Raw genomic sequence first — 21,901 nt, 5'->3', positions numbered from 1 at the left:
AAAATCATGTATTCATGGCTTCTGCACATACATCTGGAGTGTGGTCGGTTTATTTCCGGGATTACATCAGGGTTGGCTCTGCAGATCTTGTTATTAGGATTAGCATTAGCTTCCCGAGCTAATGTACAACAGTCTGGTATGCAGAATACTAACAACACTACCTGCTGCCTATGCTCTCATGTGGCTGGGTTCTTGTGTTTAGCAGATTTCATTTTGCTCTGTTGAGTTTACTGAAGAAATCAACACCCAAAATTCACCACTGTTAGCTCAATGCTAACAAAGGCAAATCCCCTTTCATTAGCACTTTGTGGGGCTAATGTAAATAACAGCTACTTTCAAAGGAAGGTATGAAGTTTCTGTGTTAAAAAGTAATGACATGCTGGTTTGTGCTCATTATTTAGTGACTGTTTTGGGTCTGTCTGAGTGGCAGCCACTGCCCGATCCCCTTTCCTAACATACTGCCTTTTGGTTCAGTGGGTTGCCGGTTCAAACCTGGCTTCCAGCACACTAAGCAGAACACACCTGATCATCCTTGTCCCCTGTTATCTTTTCAAGATATCCATTTCTCAGTCTATTTATTTATCTTCCTGTTTAAAAGAAAAAAATAAATGAACCAAGAGCACCACCCCCCATCCCGTCACAGTGTGTTTGTTCAGAGTAACGATGGAATGCCACTGGTGTGTGCCATATATTCATATTACAGTTCCCTGCTTAAACAAGTAGTTTGTCAAAAGTTTACAGCTTCATATGAATAGAAATACAATATCATGTAAATGCATCAACTTAAAAAAAAAAGACACATTACTATTCCTTTAAAAGTAATGCAAAAATGTCTCCTTCTGTCATTTAATGTTTAACGTGATATTTAATGTTGTTAAAAGGTATAATATGAAATTCATATTGATATGCAAAGAATATTACTACCATTTTGAAACAACAAACACATAAGAATTCATATATAACAGCCCTTAAATAGCAAAAAAACTAAACGATAAAAGACTGGATTCAATGGTGGAAAATGCAGTATTTATGTATCAGCATTAAAAGATTAAAGATCTTGGCAAGTTTAAATTAAAACAATATGTAGAATATAATATTTATGTAGATACCTATATAATACTTCCATGAATCACAGGCTGCTATGCCAAACAAGCAGAACTATACACAATAGTTTGAGCAGGAAAGAATGTGTGAAACAACAAGGCCTGATGCTCAGGTTATATTGTAGATTACACTGCTACAGTGGAAATCAAATGATTGAAACACCACTGCAAAGGTTTATTGGCAAATAGTTGCAATAAACCAATCAAACAAGACCAATTTAAATAGCTATGCAGAAATACAAGTGCTATCTTCACATTCAACACAAAATAAAAAAATGCCACTTTTCGTGACTACTGCAGTCAACCCCTTCATGACCAGCACCTTCAGTACTTAGTAGAGCAGCATTTTTCTGTTATGACCTGCTGCAAAAGTGCTGCATAGCCAGACACCAGTTTCTGGCAGCGTTCCTGAGGAATCTTAGGTCATTACTCATAAGAAATGGCCTTCAGTTTACTAATATTCATGGGTGTGCGTGGTGCAGACAAACCACTGATCCATAGGCTTGAAAACAGAACAGAATCTCGAAACTTCTGTGGAGCGATGAAACAAAACTGGAACTTTTCGGCCCTATGGATCAGCGGTATACTGAAATGAACATAATGCCTACACTGAAGCATGGTGGTGGCTCTGTGATTCTCTGGGCTGCCTTTTCCCTCTGGGCCTGAAACCTGCAGCATGTGAGGGCAAGATCAATTCAATGAAGTATCAGGAAATCTTAGTAGAAAACATCCTTGCCTTCTGTGAGGAAGCTGAAGCTTGGGCACCATTGGACCTTAATGATCCCAAGCATACCTCAAAGTCCATTAAGGCTTTGTTTCAGAGGAAGTCCTGGAAGATTCTTGAGTGGTTGTCACAGTTGCTGTGAGGCCATTGCCAATGACGAATCTATAGAAGTCCTAAAGATGCTTGTCATAAAAGGGATTAATCATTTTCATAATAATCAAGACTGCTGAAGCGTGGCGTTTTGTGCTGTATGTGGAGAAGCACTTGTTGTTTGGTCTTTTTAGATTGATTGGTAAAACATCTTAAAATGTAATATAATATATATATATATATATATATATATATATATATATATATATATATATATATATAATATAAATAAATACAAATTTTATGTGTTGATGTTGATGTGTTTTATGTCTTGACTTGAAGAAAGTTAAGGTGTATCCACACATCCAGTGCACACTGAGACATGAATGCACAGACAGCCAGACATACAAGCTCAGCTGCTGGGTTGGCTATGCATGCTAAGTTTCTCTCACCATGAGGAACTTATAGTTTAGTTGCAGCTGTGTGGGCAGGATAAGACGCATCAGCCTTGTGAGGGTAAAGCTTTTGTATGCTTTAACAAGATTAGTCTAAATTACATAAAAAAGAAGAGAAATTCTGTCGAAATGCATAGTTTGTTTATTGGCCACTGGAATGTTCTTCATAAGGCGAGCTTTGTACATGCATACTGTGTGCCCACAAGAGCAAGATTAACCTAATTAGAGAGACAACATGAATTTTAACTTCCCTGAGGCTTTAAGTAGTATAGAAACTTTACATTATATGGAGGTTCTTTAAACTTTTAAAAGGATCTTCATGCTTACACATCTCATTTTCAAAAATGTATTTCGTTCAAGAACAGTCCTTTTTAAGGTTCTTTAGTGGGGTACAGAATCTGAATTGTTCATGATCAGAACAGGCCATTTTTTGGTCCAAACAAGCAATCAGCAAGCTTTGTCATCAGTGGCCAGAGTCCGAGAGAGCATAATAAGCCATGCTCTCTCTGGAGCGGTAGATGGCACTTTCTCCCCTCATCACTCTTAAAAGTGATGTTCAGGCCAACATCACTCTTAAAAGTTCATCACTCCCCAGCTCAACTGCTCCAGCTAACAGATGCCTGTGCCAAGCCAGATTTGCGTAAGAGTGATAAGGGGAAAGAGTGCCATCTACCACCTGGAGAGGGCTTGACCGATTGTGCTCTCTCAGACTCCGGTCGCTGATGGCAAAGCAGCACGGCTTAGGATTCAAACTTGCGACTCCTGGGCCATTTTGGTGGAGCATTGGCATTGACCACTGAGCCACATTTTGAGCATTGCAGTGTTTTAAAGTAACTGGGAGCTGAATGATCAGGATAGTCAGTTAGACTCTGTAATGTGTAAATGTGTTAAAGATATTAAACAAAAGTAAAACTAACAGATTTTATTTTGGTTTTAAGTAGCAGCCCGTCTGATCTAATTTTGTGGCTGTTCTACTTGTTGAAAGCCAAATATCAGAATCAGAATCAGCTGATACTCAGAATGAAGTTGGTCAGTTTGGAACATCACTACTTCTAAAAAAACAAAGAGAAAAACAACAATATATCGGTGTATCAGCCATTCACATTCATGTCTGATGCATCCTTCTTCTTTACTAAACTAAAAGTGGTTCCTCAATGACACTGCTCCGAAAAAGCCTTCCTGCTAACTTTACATTAGCACATCAGCACAGTCAGACATGATATGCTGATGGGAGACACTGACACAGACTTTTATTGATGCTTCTGGCATGGAAGCACTGGGACTTGACCGTGGTCAGCAGGTGACAGGCAGCAGATGATAGCCTCTAAGAGTAAAGTGAGGCTCACAGCATATTTCTTTTCCCCCAAAAAGTCATTAAAAGTTGAATGCTGCCGTGGCAGCCACTTCTCCAATAACGGCTCCCTTCCTGAGCTATCTCATCATGTTCCTCTTGATGCTTACCTATTCACTGCTCATTGGAGGCCTTTAAGAGTACATTTCGAGACAAGAGGCGGTGGGGGTGGAGGGTTTGTAGGGAGGGGGGCGGCCAGTTTAGGCCACTTGATTCCCAGGACTGTGGATTTTCTCTTCCAATCTCAGCAATTGATTGCCTCTCCACAGCGAGTGGATTTCTGCATTTCTTGTCTGCTCGAGCCCTGTGTGCTGCAATATAATTAACCTTCACTGGAGGGGAACTTTCCATTGACCCAGAGAGCTTCCCGGCAAAAAGCCTGAATTCGTAAGTGGGGCTGAAAGAGAAGGGGCCAAGGGCCAGCCAGTGACCGGGACGGACAGACAGACAAGTGGATGGACGGATAGACGAATGAGGGGGAGGGGAAAGCGAGGCCGGGGAGGAGGGGAAAAAAAGCCTCTCTCTCGCTCTGAAAGCATTGATCCGGACTAGTATGCAAAGGTAATTAAAGAACTGCTTGTCTCCGCTGCCCCCTGAGGCTCAGGGTATGCTTTAGCGTGGCTCGAGGATTTAAAGAAAGAACGCTCCAGTTCTGCCCACTGCTGCCATTTCTAGCTGCCAATAAAAGCCATTAGGATTCTGTACAGGATCCTCTTTAGAAAGTAAAATGCACTCCTGGCGTGCAGAGATAGGACAGTGTGATTCATGTGTACGGTACATTTTCCTCCTGAGGTGTAACCACAAAATTTATCGAAATACCTGGAGTCAAGCTGTGCTCTCTATCATATCGACCCATTAACTATATAAGCTAAACTATATGCATTGGGTCCACGTGCAATTTTTCAAAGCACAACGCTCTGTGATATTCATAATAAGCAGCTGTGGCTGGGGCAGAGTGTGTGGAGTGTGTTTTCTCACTGACATTTGGATGGCGTGGAAGCAATCTAATGGACTCATTAGTGAAGTGCATCTCTCTCCCTGGGGTGGGCCATCACCCTGGCTAGGAGTAAGGACACATCACCCCCCCTGAAAGGGGGCCCACCAGGCCATTAATCACAGAGAGGAAGTCCGGGCCGCTGGGACACAGGTTAGCTGAATTGAATTCCCACACAAGTGCTGCACGCAGGGGCTGCGTTCATCAGTTCAAGGTGGGTTAACTGTTATTATCTAAAAAAGACCCTGGTCAAGCAAACACCAGGAAGCGAGCAGAGCGGTGCATGGATGATGTCGGTGTCAGCTGGAGCGTGCTGTAGCATTACTGTTGCATGAGTTTACCTTACCTGTAATATCACCCAATGGCCTTCACGTGCAGCTAGGTCCAGTGCCTGCTCAGCCACCACCTCCTGGCCCTGGCCCAGGGACACATTGTGGAAGTTTTGGTTGTCGAACGTGTAGCCCAGCTTCCGGCCTGCAGCACAAAATCTAAATTAGCAGGAAGGCCTGTATTTACACACACTTTGTGGCATATGTGCTGCTTTTATTATGAGCATGAACAGACAGTCAAACTCAGTGGCAGAACCTTTCCAAAACCTACATGATTTCATCTTCAGTGATAAGAGCTCACTAACCTGGTAGATGTTTTACTGTGATGCAAAAACGTATGCATATGGTCACAGTTTATGTTCTGACAATGTATCAAGCTGCTGGATTTCCAACTGCTTATGTGCTGAGCTAGTTCTTGATGTTCTTTAGAGATGTTAGAGAGTTACACACACACTGATACATCAACAAAGACTGACACTCCTCATGAAATTCTTCTTTGAGGGTATAGCTATGGGTGATGTTAGCATGTAGAGATGAATTTTGGCTTTAGCTAATCAGTCAAGGGATGCAATTTCTCATTCATGAGTCAACTTCAGTTCCATTAGGTCTTTTTAAGATGTGAAGCACCTCATGGGCATAACTTCTAACTATCTTACTACACGTCTTAAATGATGGTTCTATGCAGCAACATGACAATTCAAAGAACCACAGAACCAAATAATCTGTTACCTGGTACTTTATCTGGAGTGGTCCTTTGTAGATCATTAATTAGTAGATCTTTGCATAGTATCAGTAATGCATCAACAGCATATCAGTGAGGTATCAGTAGTGAAGCATCCTAACCTTAACCTCAACCTCAATCCAAATCCTAATTGTCATCCTGGTCTCTTAATCTCAACCTAGTCCAGTTAAGCTTCAGTTCCAGGCTGGTGTGAGCAGCAGGTCTATAACCTATGTATAGGTATATATCCTCAGGTTGAGGATGTTGAGATGGTCTGTATTAGATCTGTTAGATGATCAGTGATTTTTCAGGTCAACATCTACAGATTAAAACCTGCACACTCTAAATAAAGTAAAGAACAGCTGAATTCAGTAGACGTCTTCTGTAAAAGTCTCTTGATCAGCTACTGATCAGCTATATGTACAGATGCTGCTACATCACTAATATGATACTGGGAGTCTGATGAGTGTTTATTTAACCTCAAAAGAACCACTCTACTTTTATTATTTATAAAATAGTCACATACTGTACTGTGCAGTACAGACCCCTTTTTTCAGAGTGTAACTAAATAATTAACCCAATAACTAACTAACCAACTCACTCTCGTATATTTAACAGGCTACATTTTCTCCACAAGGGGGCACTGTTAAAACTTGAATGACATTTCGGTACTTTACATAAATTATACTAAGTTGCACCACCCCTGATGTAGACTAGTGTATATTTATCCTATTAAGCACACTTAAGTTTTAATTCTGTGAATACTAATAACTGAATTTTGTTCATCATTGTTCATGATATTGTAATTAAATAACAATTAACAAATAATTATTTGACCACATTAGGCTGCAAGGCGAGTATATGTTACAGGTCCCACTGTTCAATACGTACAAATGAAAATACTCAACAGTCAAAGTGCTTGTGCTAGTAGTGCAGGTTAGCTAGATTGGTTTTATGCACAGTCTCCATCTCAAAGAGGACTTCTTTTCAAGTCAGCCTTTACCAATTGATTACCGTGCACTTCAGCTATGATTTGATTAGTCGGGCACACGCAGGCATGCCTAATCGATCTGCACACTCCTCCAGGAGCCTTATGAGATCCACTCTTTCAAAATCACATGATGCATGGACAGCCAGTGCTGGTCTAGCGATATGAAAAAGTCTATCTCTATAGCAAAGGCTGTTTACAAAACTAGCCATTCACCAAAAACCTTCAGTTTGTGGAGAGAAGTCTGCAGTGCTACAGACAAGCAGCCATTGATAGATTAGAACACGAGAGTATTAAAAAAAAACAATGTCAAGCTTGGAAAGAAAAGGAAAAGGAAAAGAGAACTTCTTCAGTGAAAAAGAAAAGGAAGCAATTCACAGTTCACAGGTACAGTACCGTGTTTCTCCACGTCCTTGAGCGGGTCAACTCCAGGGGAGAGGATGAAGAACATGGGAGTGGCAGCTCCAGATTCTTCAAAGGAGACGGCAAAGTCCACTGAGCGCCCCATCACGTATTTGCTGCCCAGCTTTTCCTCCACAAAATCCCTGTCAAAAAAAAAAACGTCTTTCATTACTGTGAGTTACAGCGGTCTGCTGTGACTGTGACTGCTGTAAAATATGTCGGAGATGTGTTGTCAAAGTGCTCAAAGCTGTATGAAGAACATTCATGAAACACAAGGAAAGTCCATGTGATGCAAGGCACTTCCCCGAGCTGTCAGATGCGAGCTGGCATATATGATAAGAGGACTTACAGGACAAGTCTTATCAGATTAGCATGGCTCATTACACCAAAGGCCACGAATCTATAAATACTGTTCAAACTGACCGAGACTGAGAACTGAGGCTTAGTTGATCCACTAATAATATACTTACTGTACACTACTGTGCAATTTACAGTACCTATACAATGTACCCATGTATTCCCACCTATGTATTCCTACATATTTACCATATTTTACCATATAAGTTGGGTAACCAGTGCACTCCTTTATGTCGTCGAGATGTTTTCTGCTTTCTGCAGCTACAGTCACTGATAAACCACATATAATATGAGTAATATAGTAAAATGATGCTTGCTAGCAACTAAATATGAATAAAGTATTTTTTAATTGCATTAAATTGTCATAATTAATTGACCAACAAACATGGTCCAAAATTACAAATGTAGATAGAGATATGTCAGTGACGTTACATTGACATTTGTGTCTTCTAGCCCAGATCTTGGGGTGCGTTTACACTGGTGTGTTCACAATAAGGTGGGTGGTGGTCCCCAAGAAGCCACAATATACCCACCTATCTAGATACCTCTATGTAGAACGATTGCGTATTTCTTAAAGAACTACTGGAAGAAACCACTGAAAGAAAATAATAAATGAAATAAAGGGCTGCCATCCAATCAGCTACCTGTTACTATGCAGTTAATGTAGCCACTAAATATGCTGGTTAAGCTTCATAATTGGTTCTTAAAAGTACATACTATACTCATCAATGTAATCAGAAAGGTGCATTACAACACTACGTATCGTGATAACAGTACCATATCATCTTATTGCCCATTCCTGCTGTATAGTGTTAAAGGGTGAGCTGTAGTGTAAGTACAGTGAAAGATGTGGAGGTGATAATCATTTGTTAAAGGATTATGACCTTATTGCTGACTGCTTAGCAAAATGATGTCTAACCTGACGGCGTAAGTCATTCTGTCTGGCCGTAGAGCTCGCATCATGCATAGCCTCTGCAGGGACGTCTTATTCTTCCACTCCTGCGGGAACTTCTCTTTTTCTGGACACTCAGACTCCACAAACTTCTTCCAGCGCTTTGCAGAGCCCTCGATGTCCCGGTCCAGGTTGCGGAACTCGTCCATGGTACAAAGTGCCTGAAATTAAACAATAATGTGCAGGTCTGTAGCTTCACTGATTCATGAATGTACACACTGCCCTTTATACACATTCATTTCTTCTTACTAAGAAAACATGTGGCAAACATTAATTAATATATTAAGAACACTGAGAACATGTGGCTTCACTGAATTAAACTTCTCCTTAACTATTGATTAAAACATATATTTTAAAAATAACTTTTAGGCCCAATGACACTTTATGCTGCTGACGGGTTTGAGAGCAGTTAAAAAAGTTAAAAAGCACACTACATGAGTTAACATTGGAAGTGCTTTTCCAAAATGGAGAGAACTGTTACATGTGGAGGAGATGAAGTTGGACGTAAACCAGAGCCGTTTCTTCTGGACAGACTTTGCATAACAAATGAAGAGGATAAACCTTTATCACTTAGAGAGCTGAATATAGTAAAGCTTTGAGTGAACCTCCCCTAGAGAATATATATTTATATTTAATACTGGTCACCTGCAGCCAGTGATGCTAACCTGCTAACACACATAGTGACTGATAAACTCATGGGAACTACAGCTAATAGTTATGAGCTGAATTCTAAGTGTCCATGGGTTTATAATGTCACTATATAGTGAAAGCACCACATAACAGAGTAAAATGCTAACACCATCTGCACCCTTCGGACATGGGACTTTGATGCCTGCTCAGGCAAAACGCTGCTGTTGTACCAAGAAGATTTAGTGTAAAGTATGCTTAGGAGATAATTCTCTCAGCATGCTTTGTGTTCATGGGCAGGAATCTAAAGCAGAACTAAATAAATGAAATAGACTCGTGTTGTTGTGTTCACCTACCTAACCACCAGAGGTGGTGTTTCTTGAATCTTCACTAATGCTCTTTTAAGTGGTAGACATTGGTAATCCTGGTTTGGCCCCTGAATAATGAATAATTTGATGAAGGGTTCCTTCAGTCTGCATTATATATTGCGTCAACGAATGTGTGGTAACTGCTGAGTGAGCCATGCCAAAGTTCATCAAAAAGCAGGCCAGAGACAAAAAAAGACCCACGGAAAGAAAAGGTTCAAAAGCGCCATCAGTGTAAGTGTCAGAGTGTTAATCTAATCTAACTGCAAAGCAAATTGTCTTTATGCCGCTTAAATTGCTGAGCAAACATTAGAGAGTTCCTTCATACCGGAGAGCCACAAAGTGCTGAGGCAGCGAAATGAAGGCTTTCTTATTGCGTAGTTATATTTATCCGAGAGCACCGTGGTGACATATGCCGGTCCCCGTGCATACGGAGCAGCCCATCCAACCTGAAGGTGCTGAAACCGGCAGGACGCCGATGACTCATAATCCTCAAAAAGCCTTGCTTATGGAAAACGGGCCGTCTCTGTGCTGCAGTTTAGCAGTGTGGACTTTCTCGCTCTCCAAAACAAACCCCGGCCTCTTCCCTGAGTTGACAGTGGCTGTGTTTGCAGGGCTGCTCTATGGTTTCTTTTAGAAAAACAAATACTTCACCTGCCTTCAACATACACTAGGTGTCCAAATGTTTGTGGACAGCCCTTAAAATGAATGCATTCAGCTATATTAGGTTGCACCCACCGCTGACACAGATGTGCAAATGCACACACACACGGCTTGCATGGCTTTACACGGCTGTGTAAAGGAGTATTGCCAACAGAATAGGACTCTGTGGAGCAGATAAACAGGAACCTATTGGCACCATGCCAAACGCCCCATCCAATACTTTTGGGATGAGTTGGGGTTTAGGTGGGGTGGTGATCACTCAACCTTTGATTTTGAAATGAGCAGGTGTCCCAATACTTGATTAAATAAGCAGGTGTCCCAATACTTTTGTCTATGAAGAAAACAGAGCAGGGGAGGAGTGGGGCATAATCTAACACAACATGCAATAATGAAAGAGAACAGATACAATAAGACAACATAGTAACCACCTGTGAACTGTCTAGCAACAGCCTAGCAACCTTTAAGCAACATAATATCAATCATGTTAATTACCATTAAAGCCACAATGCAAACATATAGCACCCATCTAACAACCACTTAGCAACACCCTTGCAACCCCTGTGATACCATAGCAACCATCTAGCAACAACAAAGCAACTACCTAGATTATCATAGCAACTGCCCAAACAACACCCTAGCAACCAAGTAGGCAAGTACCATAGAAACCACCTAGCAACAATGTAGCAACCTCTTAGCAATACAATAGCGAATGCCTGGGATGCCACAGCAACTGCCTAGCAACCACTTAGCAACACCATAGTAACTATATAGCCACAAACAGTCGAGCAACTGCTTGGACAACCATTCAGTGTTTCTTCTGGAAATGCAGTTATCAAGTTCTAAAATCACATTCTAACTTACCCCACTGTGTGGAGAGTGTACTTAAGCCTGGCTAGCGCTCACTGTGAGTTGTTTATATGCTTCAAAATAATAGGCTAGAGGCATTGAGAGGGTGAATAATCAGCCTCTTACGATGGAAAAAGGTGTATCTGGAGAAATACGTGTCCAGTCACTGTTGAAAAGTCACAGATCATGCTGCTACGGAAATTCAAGAAGATGAAAGAAAGAAGAAAAACTTTATAGAAGTGATCATGTTGCAAATGATCCCACATTAGTTAGGGTTAATCCACACTGTTTTAACCCTAGTCCAGCTCTCTAGAACGTCTAGAACTCCCACTTTCCAGCAGAATTCCACTGTGTCAATGAGCTTTAAGTGCAAAACAATTAAGAGCAAATGACACCACACTCTTTGTCACTGTTGATTACTGGGACTGAGGTTTAAAGCTGCATCATTATGAGGTCAGTGTCACTGATGATGCATTTAATCCCTCTGAACTGATGTTGTTACAGAATGAGAAGGCCATTTCCCCTAACCGTCGACTCTTCAAACAGGACACTTATGTTTTTTTTTATACCTGAACTATAAAGCGTAATGAACCCATCTGCCACTCTGGCAGCTGTGGAGTGTGGCTGGTCGTGCCAGAAACCTAACTTAAAAAAAAGTGATCTTAAAAGAACTTCAGAAATAAATTAACTTGATTTTAAGGGTTCCGTTTTAAATATTAACACGCTTTGAAAGCTTTGGGGATACACTTGCCATTAAGGTTCAGCTTATTGCTGAACAGATCTGACAAGTGAGTAAACTTCTGCTAAGTGTCATCCTTGGGGACGTCTGCACGAATGCAAGACAGGCTCAGTGTGTTATATGTGTCTGAAAATGCTATGTGCAAAGAGACTGCTGCTTTTTCCCTCCCGACATGCACAGTTACACATGTGCAATTAAGGCTTTCTTCCAGCAGAAGCTCTGATTTGGATGATGTAAGCGTGATGTAAAATCTTCTGTAAGGGTGCAAATGATCAATTAAGAGGCAATACATATTTGATAGGTTGGATACTAAGGTCAAAGCAGACGTGGACGAAGCCTGAGAGAATTCATATGCAAAGTCTATCCAGTGACTTTGTCTTCAGTTACAATGTCTCACCTTGATCCCTCCCCATGAGTGATGGGACAGGAAGTCCACGGGTGATGTAACACCGGGCTGGACAGGATACCTCAGAAGAAAGTCCAGCTCACTGGGGTTGATCTCTTTATTCATCAGTAAAATCTAAAAAGACAAGAGGCAGCAGGTGAAGGACAGATAAAGACAAGAGAAAAGAGACAAAGAGAGAGAGAGAGAGAGAGAGAGAGACGAAATCAAGGTAGTTGAAAGGCTTTTTTGAGTGAAGCCATAGAAGAACCACCTTTGGTTCTCTAAAGAACCATGTTTTGAGATCTACATATGGAAAATTGGTAAAGACCCTTTTCATCATGTGAAGGTTCTTTAGATCTCTGTTACTAACATTTTTTTATAGTTAAAAAAATTAATGCAACATTAATAAAACCTGTAATAATGACATTAAAAGCAGATATATATTATACTGAAAATGCATTTTTGAAAAATCCATGCAGCTTCCTACATGCTAAACTAAAATAATAATTTCTTTCCTACATATCTCTTTTCATTAACATGGGCAATGCATAATACCTGCTAAATAAAACATTCTGAAAAAAAGAATCAATTATACATGAAAATATTTAAAAAGAAAAAGAATAACAAGTGCTATATACGGTCTTTGTATTCTAATCTCTCTGTAGAAGACAACAGACAAGCTCATCTGTGCGAATCATTGAGAATAAAAAATGTGTGTAAAAATACATCAAACAGATCATCTAGACATCACAGTTTGGCTCTAGTCAAAGTGGCTCAGATCCTTACACTTGCACATTCTTTCTGCCTCCAACACATTACCCCAAGAACTAACTGTTCACCTGCTGTTCACAAACTTTGTCAGGTGCCACCGAGATAATCAGTGTCTGTTAAAACCAAATGCTTTAATTTGTAGACGCTCCTTTTCAGAAACCAAGACGGTCCCTTTCAAAAAACAAGTACTTTAATTTGTAGCCCCTTCAGAAACCAACTGCTGCTATGTATATTTAGTCAGTTAATTCACACAAATCAGCTGTATAAACAGTTAACTCTTACATGTGGTTTTGATGTAATCCTTCTATTTTGTAGAATTTTGTAAGATTGTTTTGTACCCAGATTGATACAATTACATGAATTATGTTTAAGGAACAGAGGAAGTGTGTTATTGTGAATAACATCATGGCTGAGAGAAAGCTGAAGAATCATGTTTCTGTGCATTATTGAGCCAAATTATCATATTATGTTTTAAAAAAAAAGTATTTGAAACTGTAATCTGTATGTTGGTATCTCATGGAGATGGGAGCCTGGTTTTGAGTTACTTAAAATGATGGCCTAGTGTGAAAAAGCCATGCTTTTATCACAAATTAGCATGGTTAGAATGCTTCAGACTGGGAGATCAGAACTAACTGTTGTATAGAACTACCAGACCCCAGTTATTAATCCATTTCTAACACTATACAGCTTCCTCAGTTAGTTTACATCTACATCATCTACAGCTCTTTTTATCATTTAAAATGTCCTAGTATCCTACAACCAAGGCACATGGAGCAACAAATTGTCGCTGTCACACAAAAACCCTGTCTGTTTCCATTTTTGCCTTTTTTTTTAACCTTGTGACATAGCTGGCAGTTGTTCTTTACACTGTATTATGATTCCATGATGAATGGACCAATAGAAATGCTCGATTTCTAAAAAAAAAAAAAACTTTTTACATTTTACTGAAAGATACTGAAGACATTTTTTCCCCTCCTCCTGTAAGGTTGCCATTTTGGAGGTAGAAGGTATTTCATTTCCACATTTATCTGCAATCAGACTGGTTTTGCATTATTGGAAACACTCCAATCTTTTGTCCAGTGGTCCATTAAAATCTTTGTCACAGACACAAACCCTCTTCATGACTCTTATCCCCCAGCTCTGACAGCTGTAATGAGTTGAAGCGGCTTACCTGGAACGCGAGCTGAGCTGTGTATGTGAGCTTGTCGCACTCAAACAGGCCGCGGGTGGTGTACTGGAAGACGGAGGACGTGATGTTGTCAATCAGATTTAACACTCTCTGTTTCAAGGCCTCGTCTGGAGCCGCCTTCAGCACAGCTTTCTGGAATACGACACTAAAGGCCTGACAACAAACACACACACACACACACACACACACATTCGCACAAACAAACAAGCAGACAAACGCATGGATTATAGAGTAACTCCAAATATTTTCATTGTTGAGCAATTAATCATTGGGTTGTTTTTTTCCATCTGCCTCAAATGAGGCATTTTAGAAAGCGTTCTCCGCTAAAGATCACGCTCGTTTCTCCTGCATAAATTTGTACCGAAAGAAAGAAGCAATTATTTCCTGATAGCTGCAGATTGTATCTTGTCACAGCATGGCGACTATGCAGATATATGAGAGAGCCTTTTCGAGGCAGACCACCAGCAATTTAATTATGCATTTTTAATCTATCTTCAGCTAAAGCTCTCAAAAATCACTCTCGGAAAAGCTGACACCTTGTCCGTATTGGAAGTCGAGCGGCCCGATTCCATTATTGTGGGTTTGTGAGCGCCTAGAGACTATGACAGTGTTTTGTATTAAATGTCATATTTTCCAATAGGTGAATGGCTGCGGGAGCAAGAGAGAGAGAGAGAGAGAGAGAGAGAGAGTATATGCCCGAACAGTCAGAACACAAAAAGAGGCAGCGAGCAGAAAACACAATAAACTGTGTCTGGAGAGCAAACTGAATCAGATCGTATGAAGGAAATAAACAAAGAGGCCAGACAGACAGAGAGCGACAGAGAGCGAGAGAGTGAGAGAGAAAGAGAAAGAGCATGTATTAAAGTTCAAGGTCAATAGTGAGGGCTACCTTGAGAGAGAACTGGTACATGGGGTGGATTTTATTGAGGTCGTTCATGATGAAGTAGAGGAGAGAGGCACGGGCAGCCGCCGGACGGTAGTGCTCCCTCGCCTCATTGATTTTGGCCTCTGTCACTTTTGCCTCCTTCACCTAAATCAGCACACAGGTACGTACACACACACACACACACACAGACAATAAGACCATGGCCGTTAACATGCCGATGAATTGTTGAAAACAGACCTGCTGACACTAGCACTGAACTGCAGTGTGTAAAACTGCTTTCTAAGCTGATTCCTCAACAACTATCACAGGCAAACATGCCAGAAGCAATAAGAGGCTTTCTGTTATGGTTATATTTGTATTGAGTAAAGCACACAATGGCAGGCAGGGCCATAAAACTCTGACCTCATGAGTCAATTTGAGTATGATTCATTAGGGAACAATTCAGTGCGCCATAAACCTGAGATTTCACTGTTATTCAACTCGACGTGGTCCAGAATGATTTTTTTTAACACATTGACGAGTCAAATACAGCTGGAGGAACGATCAAAGGAACTACAACACTACTGTTCAAAAGTCTGGAATTACTGGATTTCAGTCTGGTTGCAGACAAACTGTTTCTGGTCTGACGGTCCTGTGCAGCCTCACAGGTTTTAATTATTCAGAAGGACGCTGTTTAATACTGCTAGATGTGTTCAGAATGATGAATGGAGCAGATGATAATAAAATAACTCAAAATGCTAAAATATCACCCATATAAATGAACATCCATAACTCATTACGTACAAAAAGTAGAGCCCAAATCTCCAAACAGATAATGTGACAAAATCAATAAAAATAGATCATTACAGTTAAAATCCCTTTTGGAGACTTTGTAAAATTTGAAGACCAGGGACCCACAGTCCACTTATAATAAACCATTTTTATAACAAAACCTATATTTTTCAACCCTGCTGCGACGCTAGACCACCAATATGACCGAGATTGACCATGGTGGTTGACCAGCATGATTAGCAAAACAAAGCTCAGCATGATAAACACGACTAAGCTTGTTGACCAGCATGACCAAGCTGATTGACCATTATGATCAGCCTGACTAAGCAGGTCGACCAGTAAAACCAAACTTACCAGTTTGCTTACCAGTACAGGGTTTATTTTTGCTTGGATGAACAGCTTTTCAACCACCCTGGCTATTAAAGACCAGCTTAGACCATCTGAAACCAGCTACCAGCAATTTTTTTATGGTAAATTATTAAAATGAATAAAAAATTAAAACATAATTTCAGCCAAAGATGGCAGCAAACGTCCTTTAAAGATGCAAAAAATGCAATTACTTATTATTTTAAGTATATTTTAAGCATACGGATATAAGTATATGCAGTATATCAGCTTATTTTATGTATAAATAGGAAGTATGTGTATTTGGTTGAGGTGAACAATGCTCAGACACAAACAACCCTGTTATTTTACCTTAGAATGAAATATGCAAATTTAGAGAATATCGATAAGCTTTGCTTTTATCAGCTAGATAATGGCACTGCAACACTCACAGGACCCACCCAGTATAGCAGGCCTTAGCATACCATGGTATAGCTTAGTGTAGTGGGCTAGCAAAAGAGATTGTAGCTGAGTTAGCTTTTAGCTTAGCACCCCCTCGCTTCCTTGGGTTCTGCTTTTTTCACGCCGTGTCACGCTTCCCCTTCTGATGAGTGTTTAGCTCTAGTTTGGTAGCCGAAGTAGTCCAGTTTAGTTTTGAGACCGAGGAATGTTGGAGAGAAGGCATAGCAAAAGTCACTTGGCTAGTGTCAGCTTTTAGCCTGACATAGACACCCACTCGAGGTCCCCCTAAACACTTATTATTATACACTATACTATTATTATACACTATGCTAAGGTAAATGTAGTTTTCATTATAGAGCATTTTAATATTAATAAAACTAACTATTAAATCAATGTATTATGATTCATATGATGGCGAATGTGGTCCTAGGCAACTTTAGTCCAGAACTCCTGACCTATACATCACTCACTACCTTACAGACATTACACACTACCTTCTCTTCAATCTCTGCGGCTGTGCGTTTGGTTATCTCCAGGTTCTCCACCAGCTCTGTGTCTCCTAGAAAGTTTCCTGAAGCCGAGGACAGACGGGACAGCAGGTTGTCTTCCAGAGTTTTCAAAGTGATCTTGAAACCATTCTGCTGCTTCGTGAGGTTAGACTACAAAAAAGAAAACAGAAAAAGAAAGTGAGAGAAAATCACAGAGGTGTGGTAAGAGCGGCTAATAAGCGAGGCCGCAGAGCGCGGGTGAGAAGGGTTGGCCGCACGGGCGGCAGAGGGCAGCTCAAAGACGGTTGTGATCGATACACACTGCATCTGCAAACAGCAAACATGAAGGGAAGCTCTGGGTGGATTAACTGACTTCCTCCTGGCATAAGACATCAAACTGCATCCAGCCTTCACAGGCCTGTGTGTGACAGGACTGTCAACACTGACAGATCTATACACCATATTCTGATAGTGAAGCAAACACATCTTCACAAACATGCAAACAAACACACAGACACCCATCATAGCAGTTGTAAATATTTAGTCAGACACGATGTGGCCAGTAGGGTCGGTTATTTGAACTCCATTATCATTTCAGTAACTATGACGAACAAACATAAACACACACACACCAATCAATTTATTAGAAAGTCCAAAGTAATGCTGTATAGAGCCTCCCTTTGCTCTACAAACAAGCTCAATTATTCGTGGGATTGATATAAAATGTTGGAAAGATTCCTCTTGGGATCCTGGTGTGAGTGAATGGAGGTAATGAAGAGATTCACATGGTCCGCAACAATACTCAAATAGAATGTGGACGATGTGGTAGCTGTGGAGCCTAAAGCATGCTAGGAGAACTTTCTCCACGCCATTACACCACGTCCACCAGCCTAGACTGTTGACAAAAGGCGGGTTGGGTTCAAGCTGTTTGTGCAGAACAGAAGTTGAGACCCTCCAGACTGGGCTGTATCTTCAGCTGTCCAGTTTTGGTGAACTTGAACTCATTGCAGCCTCAGCTTTCTGTTCTTGGCTGACAAAAGTGGAACCTGGCGTAGTCTTTTGCTGCATTTTGTGCATTCTGAGATGCTATCTTGTTCAGCATGGTAGTACACAGTGGTTATCTGAGTTACTGTAGCTGTCAGCTCAAACTAGTCTGGTCATTCTCTGTTGACCTCTCTTATTAACAAGGTGTTTCCGTCCGCAAAACCGCCACTCGCTGGATGTTTGTTCTTTAGGACACTATTCTGAGTAAATTCAAGAGGCTGTTGGGCACCAACAACCATCCTCATTCTAATGGTTGATGTGAACATTATGTGAAGCTGCTGGCCTGCATCTGCATGATTGTATGCATTTCTTTGCTCCCACACAATTAGCTTAAATGAGTAGGTGTACAAGTCTTCCTAAGCACTAACAGAGTAAGGCACAACAACATACAGGCCTTTGGGGATTAAAAATCCAAACATCATTATTTTCCTGTTCCAAACCCCAGCAGAGGCAACAAATGTAAAGTTCCACACCGCACACACCTCCTTGGGAGAACTGTGTGACTTTTTTATGAGGCCTCGTTCTCACCGATAATAAAGCAAGGTATTTAGAGAAAATCATTTGTGCTCTGCCTTCAATGACCTTGACCTTCCACATAACCTTTAGCCAAAGAGGAGGGAGAGGGCGGCATCTAAAGCAGTCATCTTAATGAGTCCGTAATTAAGCACTAAGCCTTTCTAGGCATATTGTGCAGGCAATTTCCCCAGACTCCTGAAAACAAACAATTAACTAGTCAGCAGCACGTTTAATTGGAATTAAAATAAGATAACACATCTATAATTTTGGGCAAATAATGATGCGACGCAGGAGCGTAGTCTGTTAAGTTCATTTAAGATGAGGAGCTTTTTTTTTTAGCTTCTCATTAGAGTGCGAGACAGATGCCTGCATAGCTGAGGATGACATTTAGATTCCATAGGCCTTTCCTGATCTTTAGCATGGATACAGCTCAAGGCCTATTTGCCAACTCATATTACTACAGTTTCTCTCGAATTTGTTGCAGTAAATTATATGTAGGAGAATTCTGTAATGTAACACTCATAAGCAAGAGCTAAATCAGTGGGAGAAAAAAAAGAACAGTCTCTGGGGTGTTACGTAAGACCATTTTCTAAACTGCAGTTGGCTTTTCACAGCAAGCAGCAAGGTAGGGCACAACTGACAATCAGTGCGGCCTGTTCACTCCCACACGACTCTGAAACAGGAGCGTAGCATTGTCATGTCTTTTTTTCCCAACTTTCAGTATTAATTAAGGTGATAAGACAGTTTGGTATCCTCTTTCTTTTCTCTGTAGAGTCTCTACGAAACGATAATTAACCAAGCTTCATTAAGTCACATTTCAATTTTACAGCAAATTTCACTGACGGGACACGCAGCTCAAAGATAATCACAGCTTTTTTTCAGTTATTAAAAAACATGCATTTGTCTACAGCTGAGGGCCTTCTGGTGTAGCTTAAAATGGTTCTTCAAAGGGAGGGTGGCAGTCGGAGGGAGGGGGGATATAGCAAGAAGAGAAGAGGCAAACACAAAACATATACAATTGCTCCTTTTTCTCATTGAACTACTGACAAGAGTCCTCAAATTATCTGAAGTTTCATTCTTTAAAAAGCCTGCCGTCAGCAATCTGGGCTTGCGTGAAAGCAGATTTTTTGATTTTACGGGCGGATCTAATGAGAGCACAGTGGAAGCCTTGAGAGCTTTGGCTCTAATTGTATGGCAGCAACGCCGGCCTAATCTAGAACGCCGGCCTCATTTGTGGCTGAAGTTTTGATTGAGTCGGTTTCATATGATTACTTCCATTTACATAAAGTGTTTGCTGTAGCCTACAGAGCAGCCCTCAAAGGTCATTACCCAAACGTTGCACGGCCAGGCTGAAAGGAGCCATACTTCAGCAAAACCTACTCTAAACCACCCAGTATCCTCATTAGAATGGCGGTTATGAGACACAGGAAGGGTTCTGAGGATGTATTGAGGGTTCTGCGAGACTGAAAGTTTGTGTTATTACAAAGCTCATCTTAGGTAATTGACTATATGCTGGCGATTATTGTAACGCGACTAATTATCTCCGAGTTCAGCCCAACGACACATCAGAAACCGATGAATCCAATTAAGTTCAAAAACGCCTCTCCAAAAAGCCACCAATTAGCTCCCATCCCACTTAACTTTCCTCAGACAAAGCTGAGAGAAGATAAGCTCATATCAAAGAACTGGCTTCCTGCTTTTAATGAAAGCCCCTGTGATGTTCCTCAGAGCAGACTTTGGTACGCCGCAGCATATTGTCCCATCAGTGTAATAGCAAGGTGCCAGAGATGAGAGCCGACAGACGTTAATGAAGTTCACCTGCACTCACCTTCAGCTCCTCCAGGTCAGGTCTTTCCATGCTGACCACAGCAGCTAGCAGCTGGTCCTCCAGGCCATCTCGAGTGACGGTGAAGTTCATCAGAGTGCACTGGGCCTGCAGCTCGGGCTGGTAGTGAGGGTTGGCAAGCTTGGTGTGGAGTATGAGGCGGAAACTGGGGTTGTATTCACACTCTTTGTCACCAATCTTTATGTAGCTGCAGTGAAGCATCAGAGGACATGGGTTAACATTTCATTTGAAGGAGGTGATTTGGAGCCCAAAACAATATTCAACATGATTTTTTCCCCCTCCTTAATTTAGTTATTGCCAACGCCATCCAAGACCTTCCTCCCCCCCCAGACACAATGTTATCAAACTGGGAAGATAAAGGCTAGCACTCGCTTCCTCGAAGACACTTGAAGCATGTCTTGTCAAGCTGCAACAACAGAATGTCACTCAAATCGCACTGCTCAACACGCTTGAAGGAGAGCGCTAACGGCCTATTCTATTTCATTCCGTTACATCAGCTAGGATTACGCTGATGGGGGAGAAAAACCCTACAGAGCAAGGCTGTCTCTCTATTGTCTATGACTCCTGACCATTGCATCCACAGAGATTGAATTCACGATCTCCTAATGAAAGGCACAGTTAGAGAGTTGCACCACTCTGAGAGCTCCTTGGCCTGCATTATTGTAATATTTGTCAATCAACATTTTCACATTTGTTGAATCACAATTAGCTCAATTAATCAAAACACCCAGAGAAGTACTAACCACAAACTATATAAAACACTGTGATTGGTTCTAAGGCTAATTAGTGTATTCCAGCTTTCTGCAATATCAATATTGTAATTACGATCAACCCCAATACAGTTAGCAAGTTTTGAAGGTGTAACATAGTGGATAACACCACTGTCATATTCTCCACCTGAGCAGCAACTCCATGCTATACCAAGAAGTGTCCTTGAGTATGACTACTAATGCCACATTAACCTATATGAAGGGTTTCTTGAATTTTCAGTACACATAGGATTTTTCACTGCAACCAGTTTTTAGAAAAAAAATATTAATGTGTAATATCCAAAACCTGGTTTGGAACCCTGCCAGTGTAATTCTCAAAAAGAAGATCAAACTATGTAAATATATACATGTACAATTGTCATCTGAAATCTAGAATAATTTGCCAGGTATTGTAGAGTGTAGTGGTAGGTACATGTGCCTATAATCTTTCTGGATAAAACAATACAGATAAGATCACTCAAATTCTAGATTTAGTTTTTACATATGATAAAAAAGAAGTCTGTAGCCTTGGAACCTGAGAACTGTGCTTTTACTGTTTACATCTGACTTACCGCCCCTTCTTGATTGTTTCTTGACCAAGTAGGGGGCCAAGCACCGGATCCACAGCCTCCTCCAGATTCTCAATAAGGACAACCTCACCTGCAGATAAAGCCCTCTCAATGGAGTCCAGATAGCTACAAAGACAGCAGCAGGAGAATAAATTAAAGCAGACAATGGGGGAAAAAACAAGCCATAGAGACACC

At 40.9% G+C, this 21,901-nt stretch overlaps 1 protein-coding gene across 3 annotated transcripts in view; it reads right to left on the bottom strand.

Annotated features, from left to right (window-relative positions):
- The window catches only part of dnah9 (dynein, axonemal, heavy chain 9), a 193,444-nt gene that overhangs the window by 81,077 nt on the left and 90,466 nt on the right, over positions 1-21,901 (bottom strand). For all 3 annotated transcript variants that reach the window (XM_072666671.1, XM_072666673.1, XM_072666672.1), the window contains 9 exons: positions 21,710-21,832; positions 20,371-20,575; positions 16,989-17,153; positions 14,941-15,081; positions 14,034-14,204; positions 12,104-12,226; positions 8,434-8,627; positions 7,152-7,300; positions 5,064-5,191 (listed from right to left, as the gene is read on the bottom strand). In XM_072666671.1, the coding sequence (XP_072522772.1) occupies positions 5,064-5,191; positions 7,152-7,300; positions 8,434-8,627; positions 12,104-12,226; positions 14,034-14,204; positions 14,941-15,081; positions 16,989-17,153; positions 20,371-20,575; positions 21,710-21,832 (1,399 nt within the window). The remainder of the gene's footprint in view (positions 1-5,063; positions 5,192-7,151; positions 7,301-8,433; positions 8,628-12,103; positions 12,227-14,033; positions 14,205-14,940; positions 15,082-16,988; positions 17,154-20,370; positions 20,576-21,709; positions 21,833-21,901) is intronic.

Source organism: Salminus brasiliensis, chromosome 22 (genome assembly GCF_030463535.1).
Source record: "Salminus brasiliensis chromosome 22, fSalBra1.hap2, whole genome shotgun sequence".
Classification (NCBI taxonomy): Eukaryota; Metazoa; Chordata; class Actinopteri; order Characiformes; family Bryconidae; genus Salminus; species Salminus brasiliensis.
This window is presented reverse-complemented; position numbering and strand designations above follow the sequence as displayed.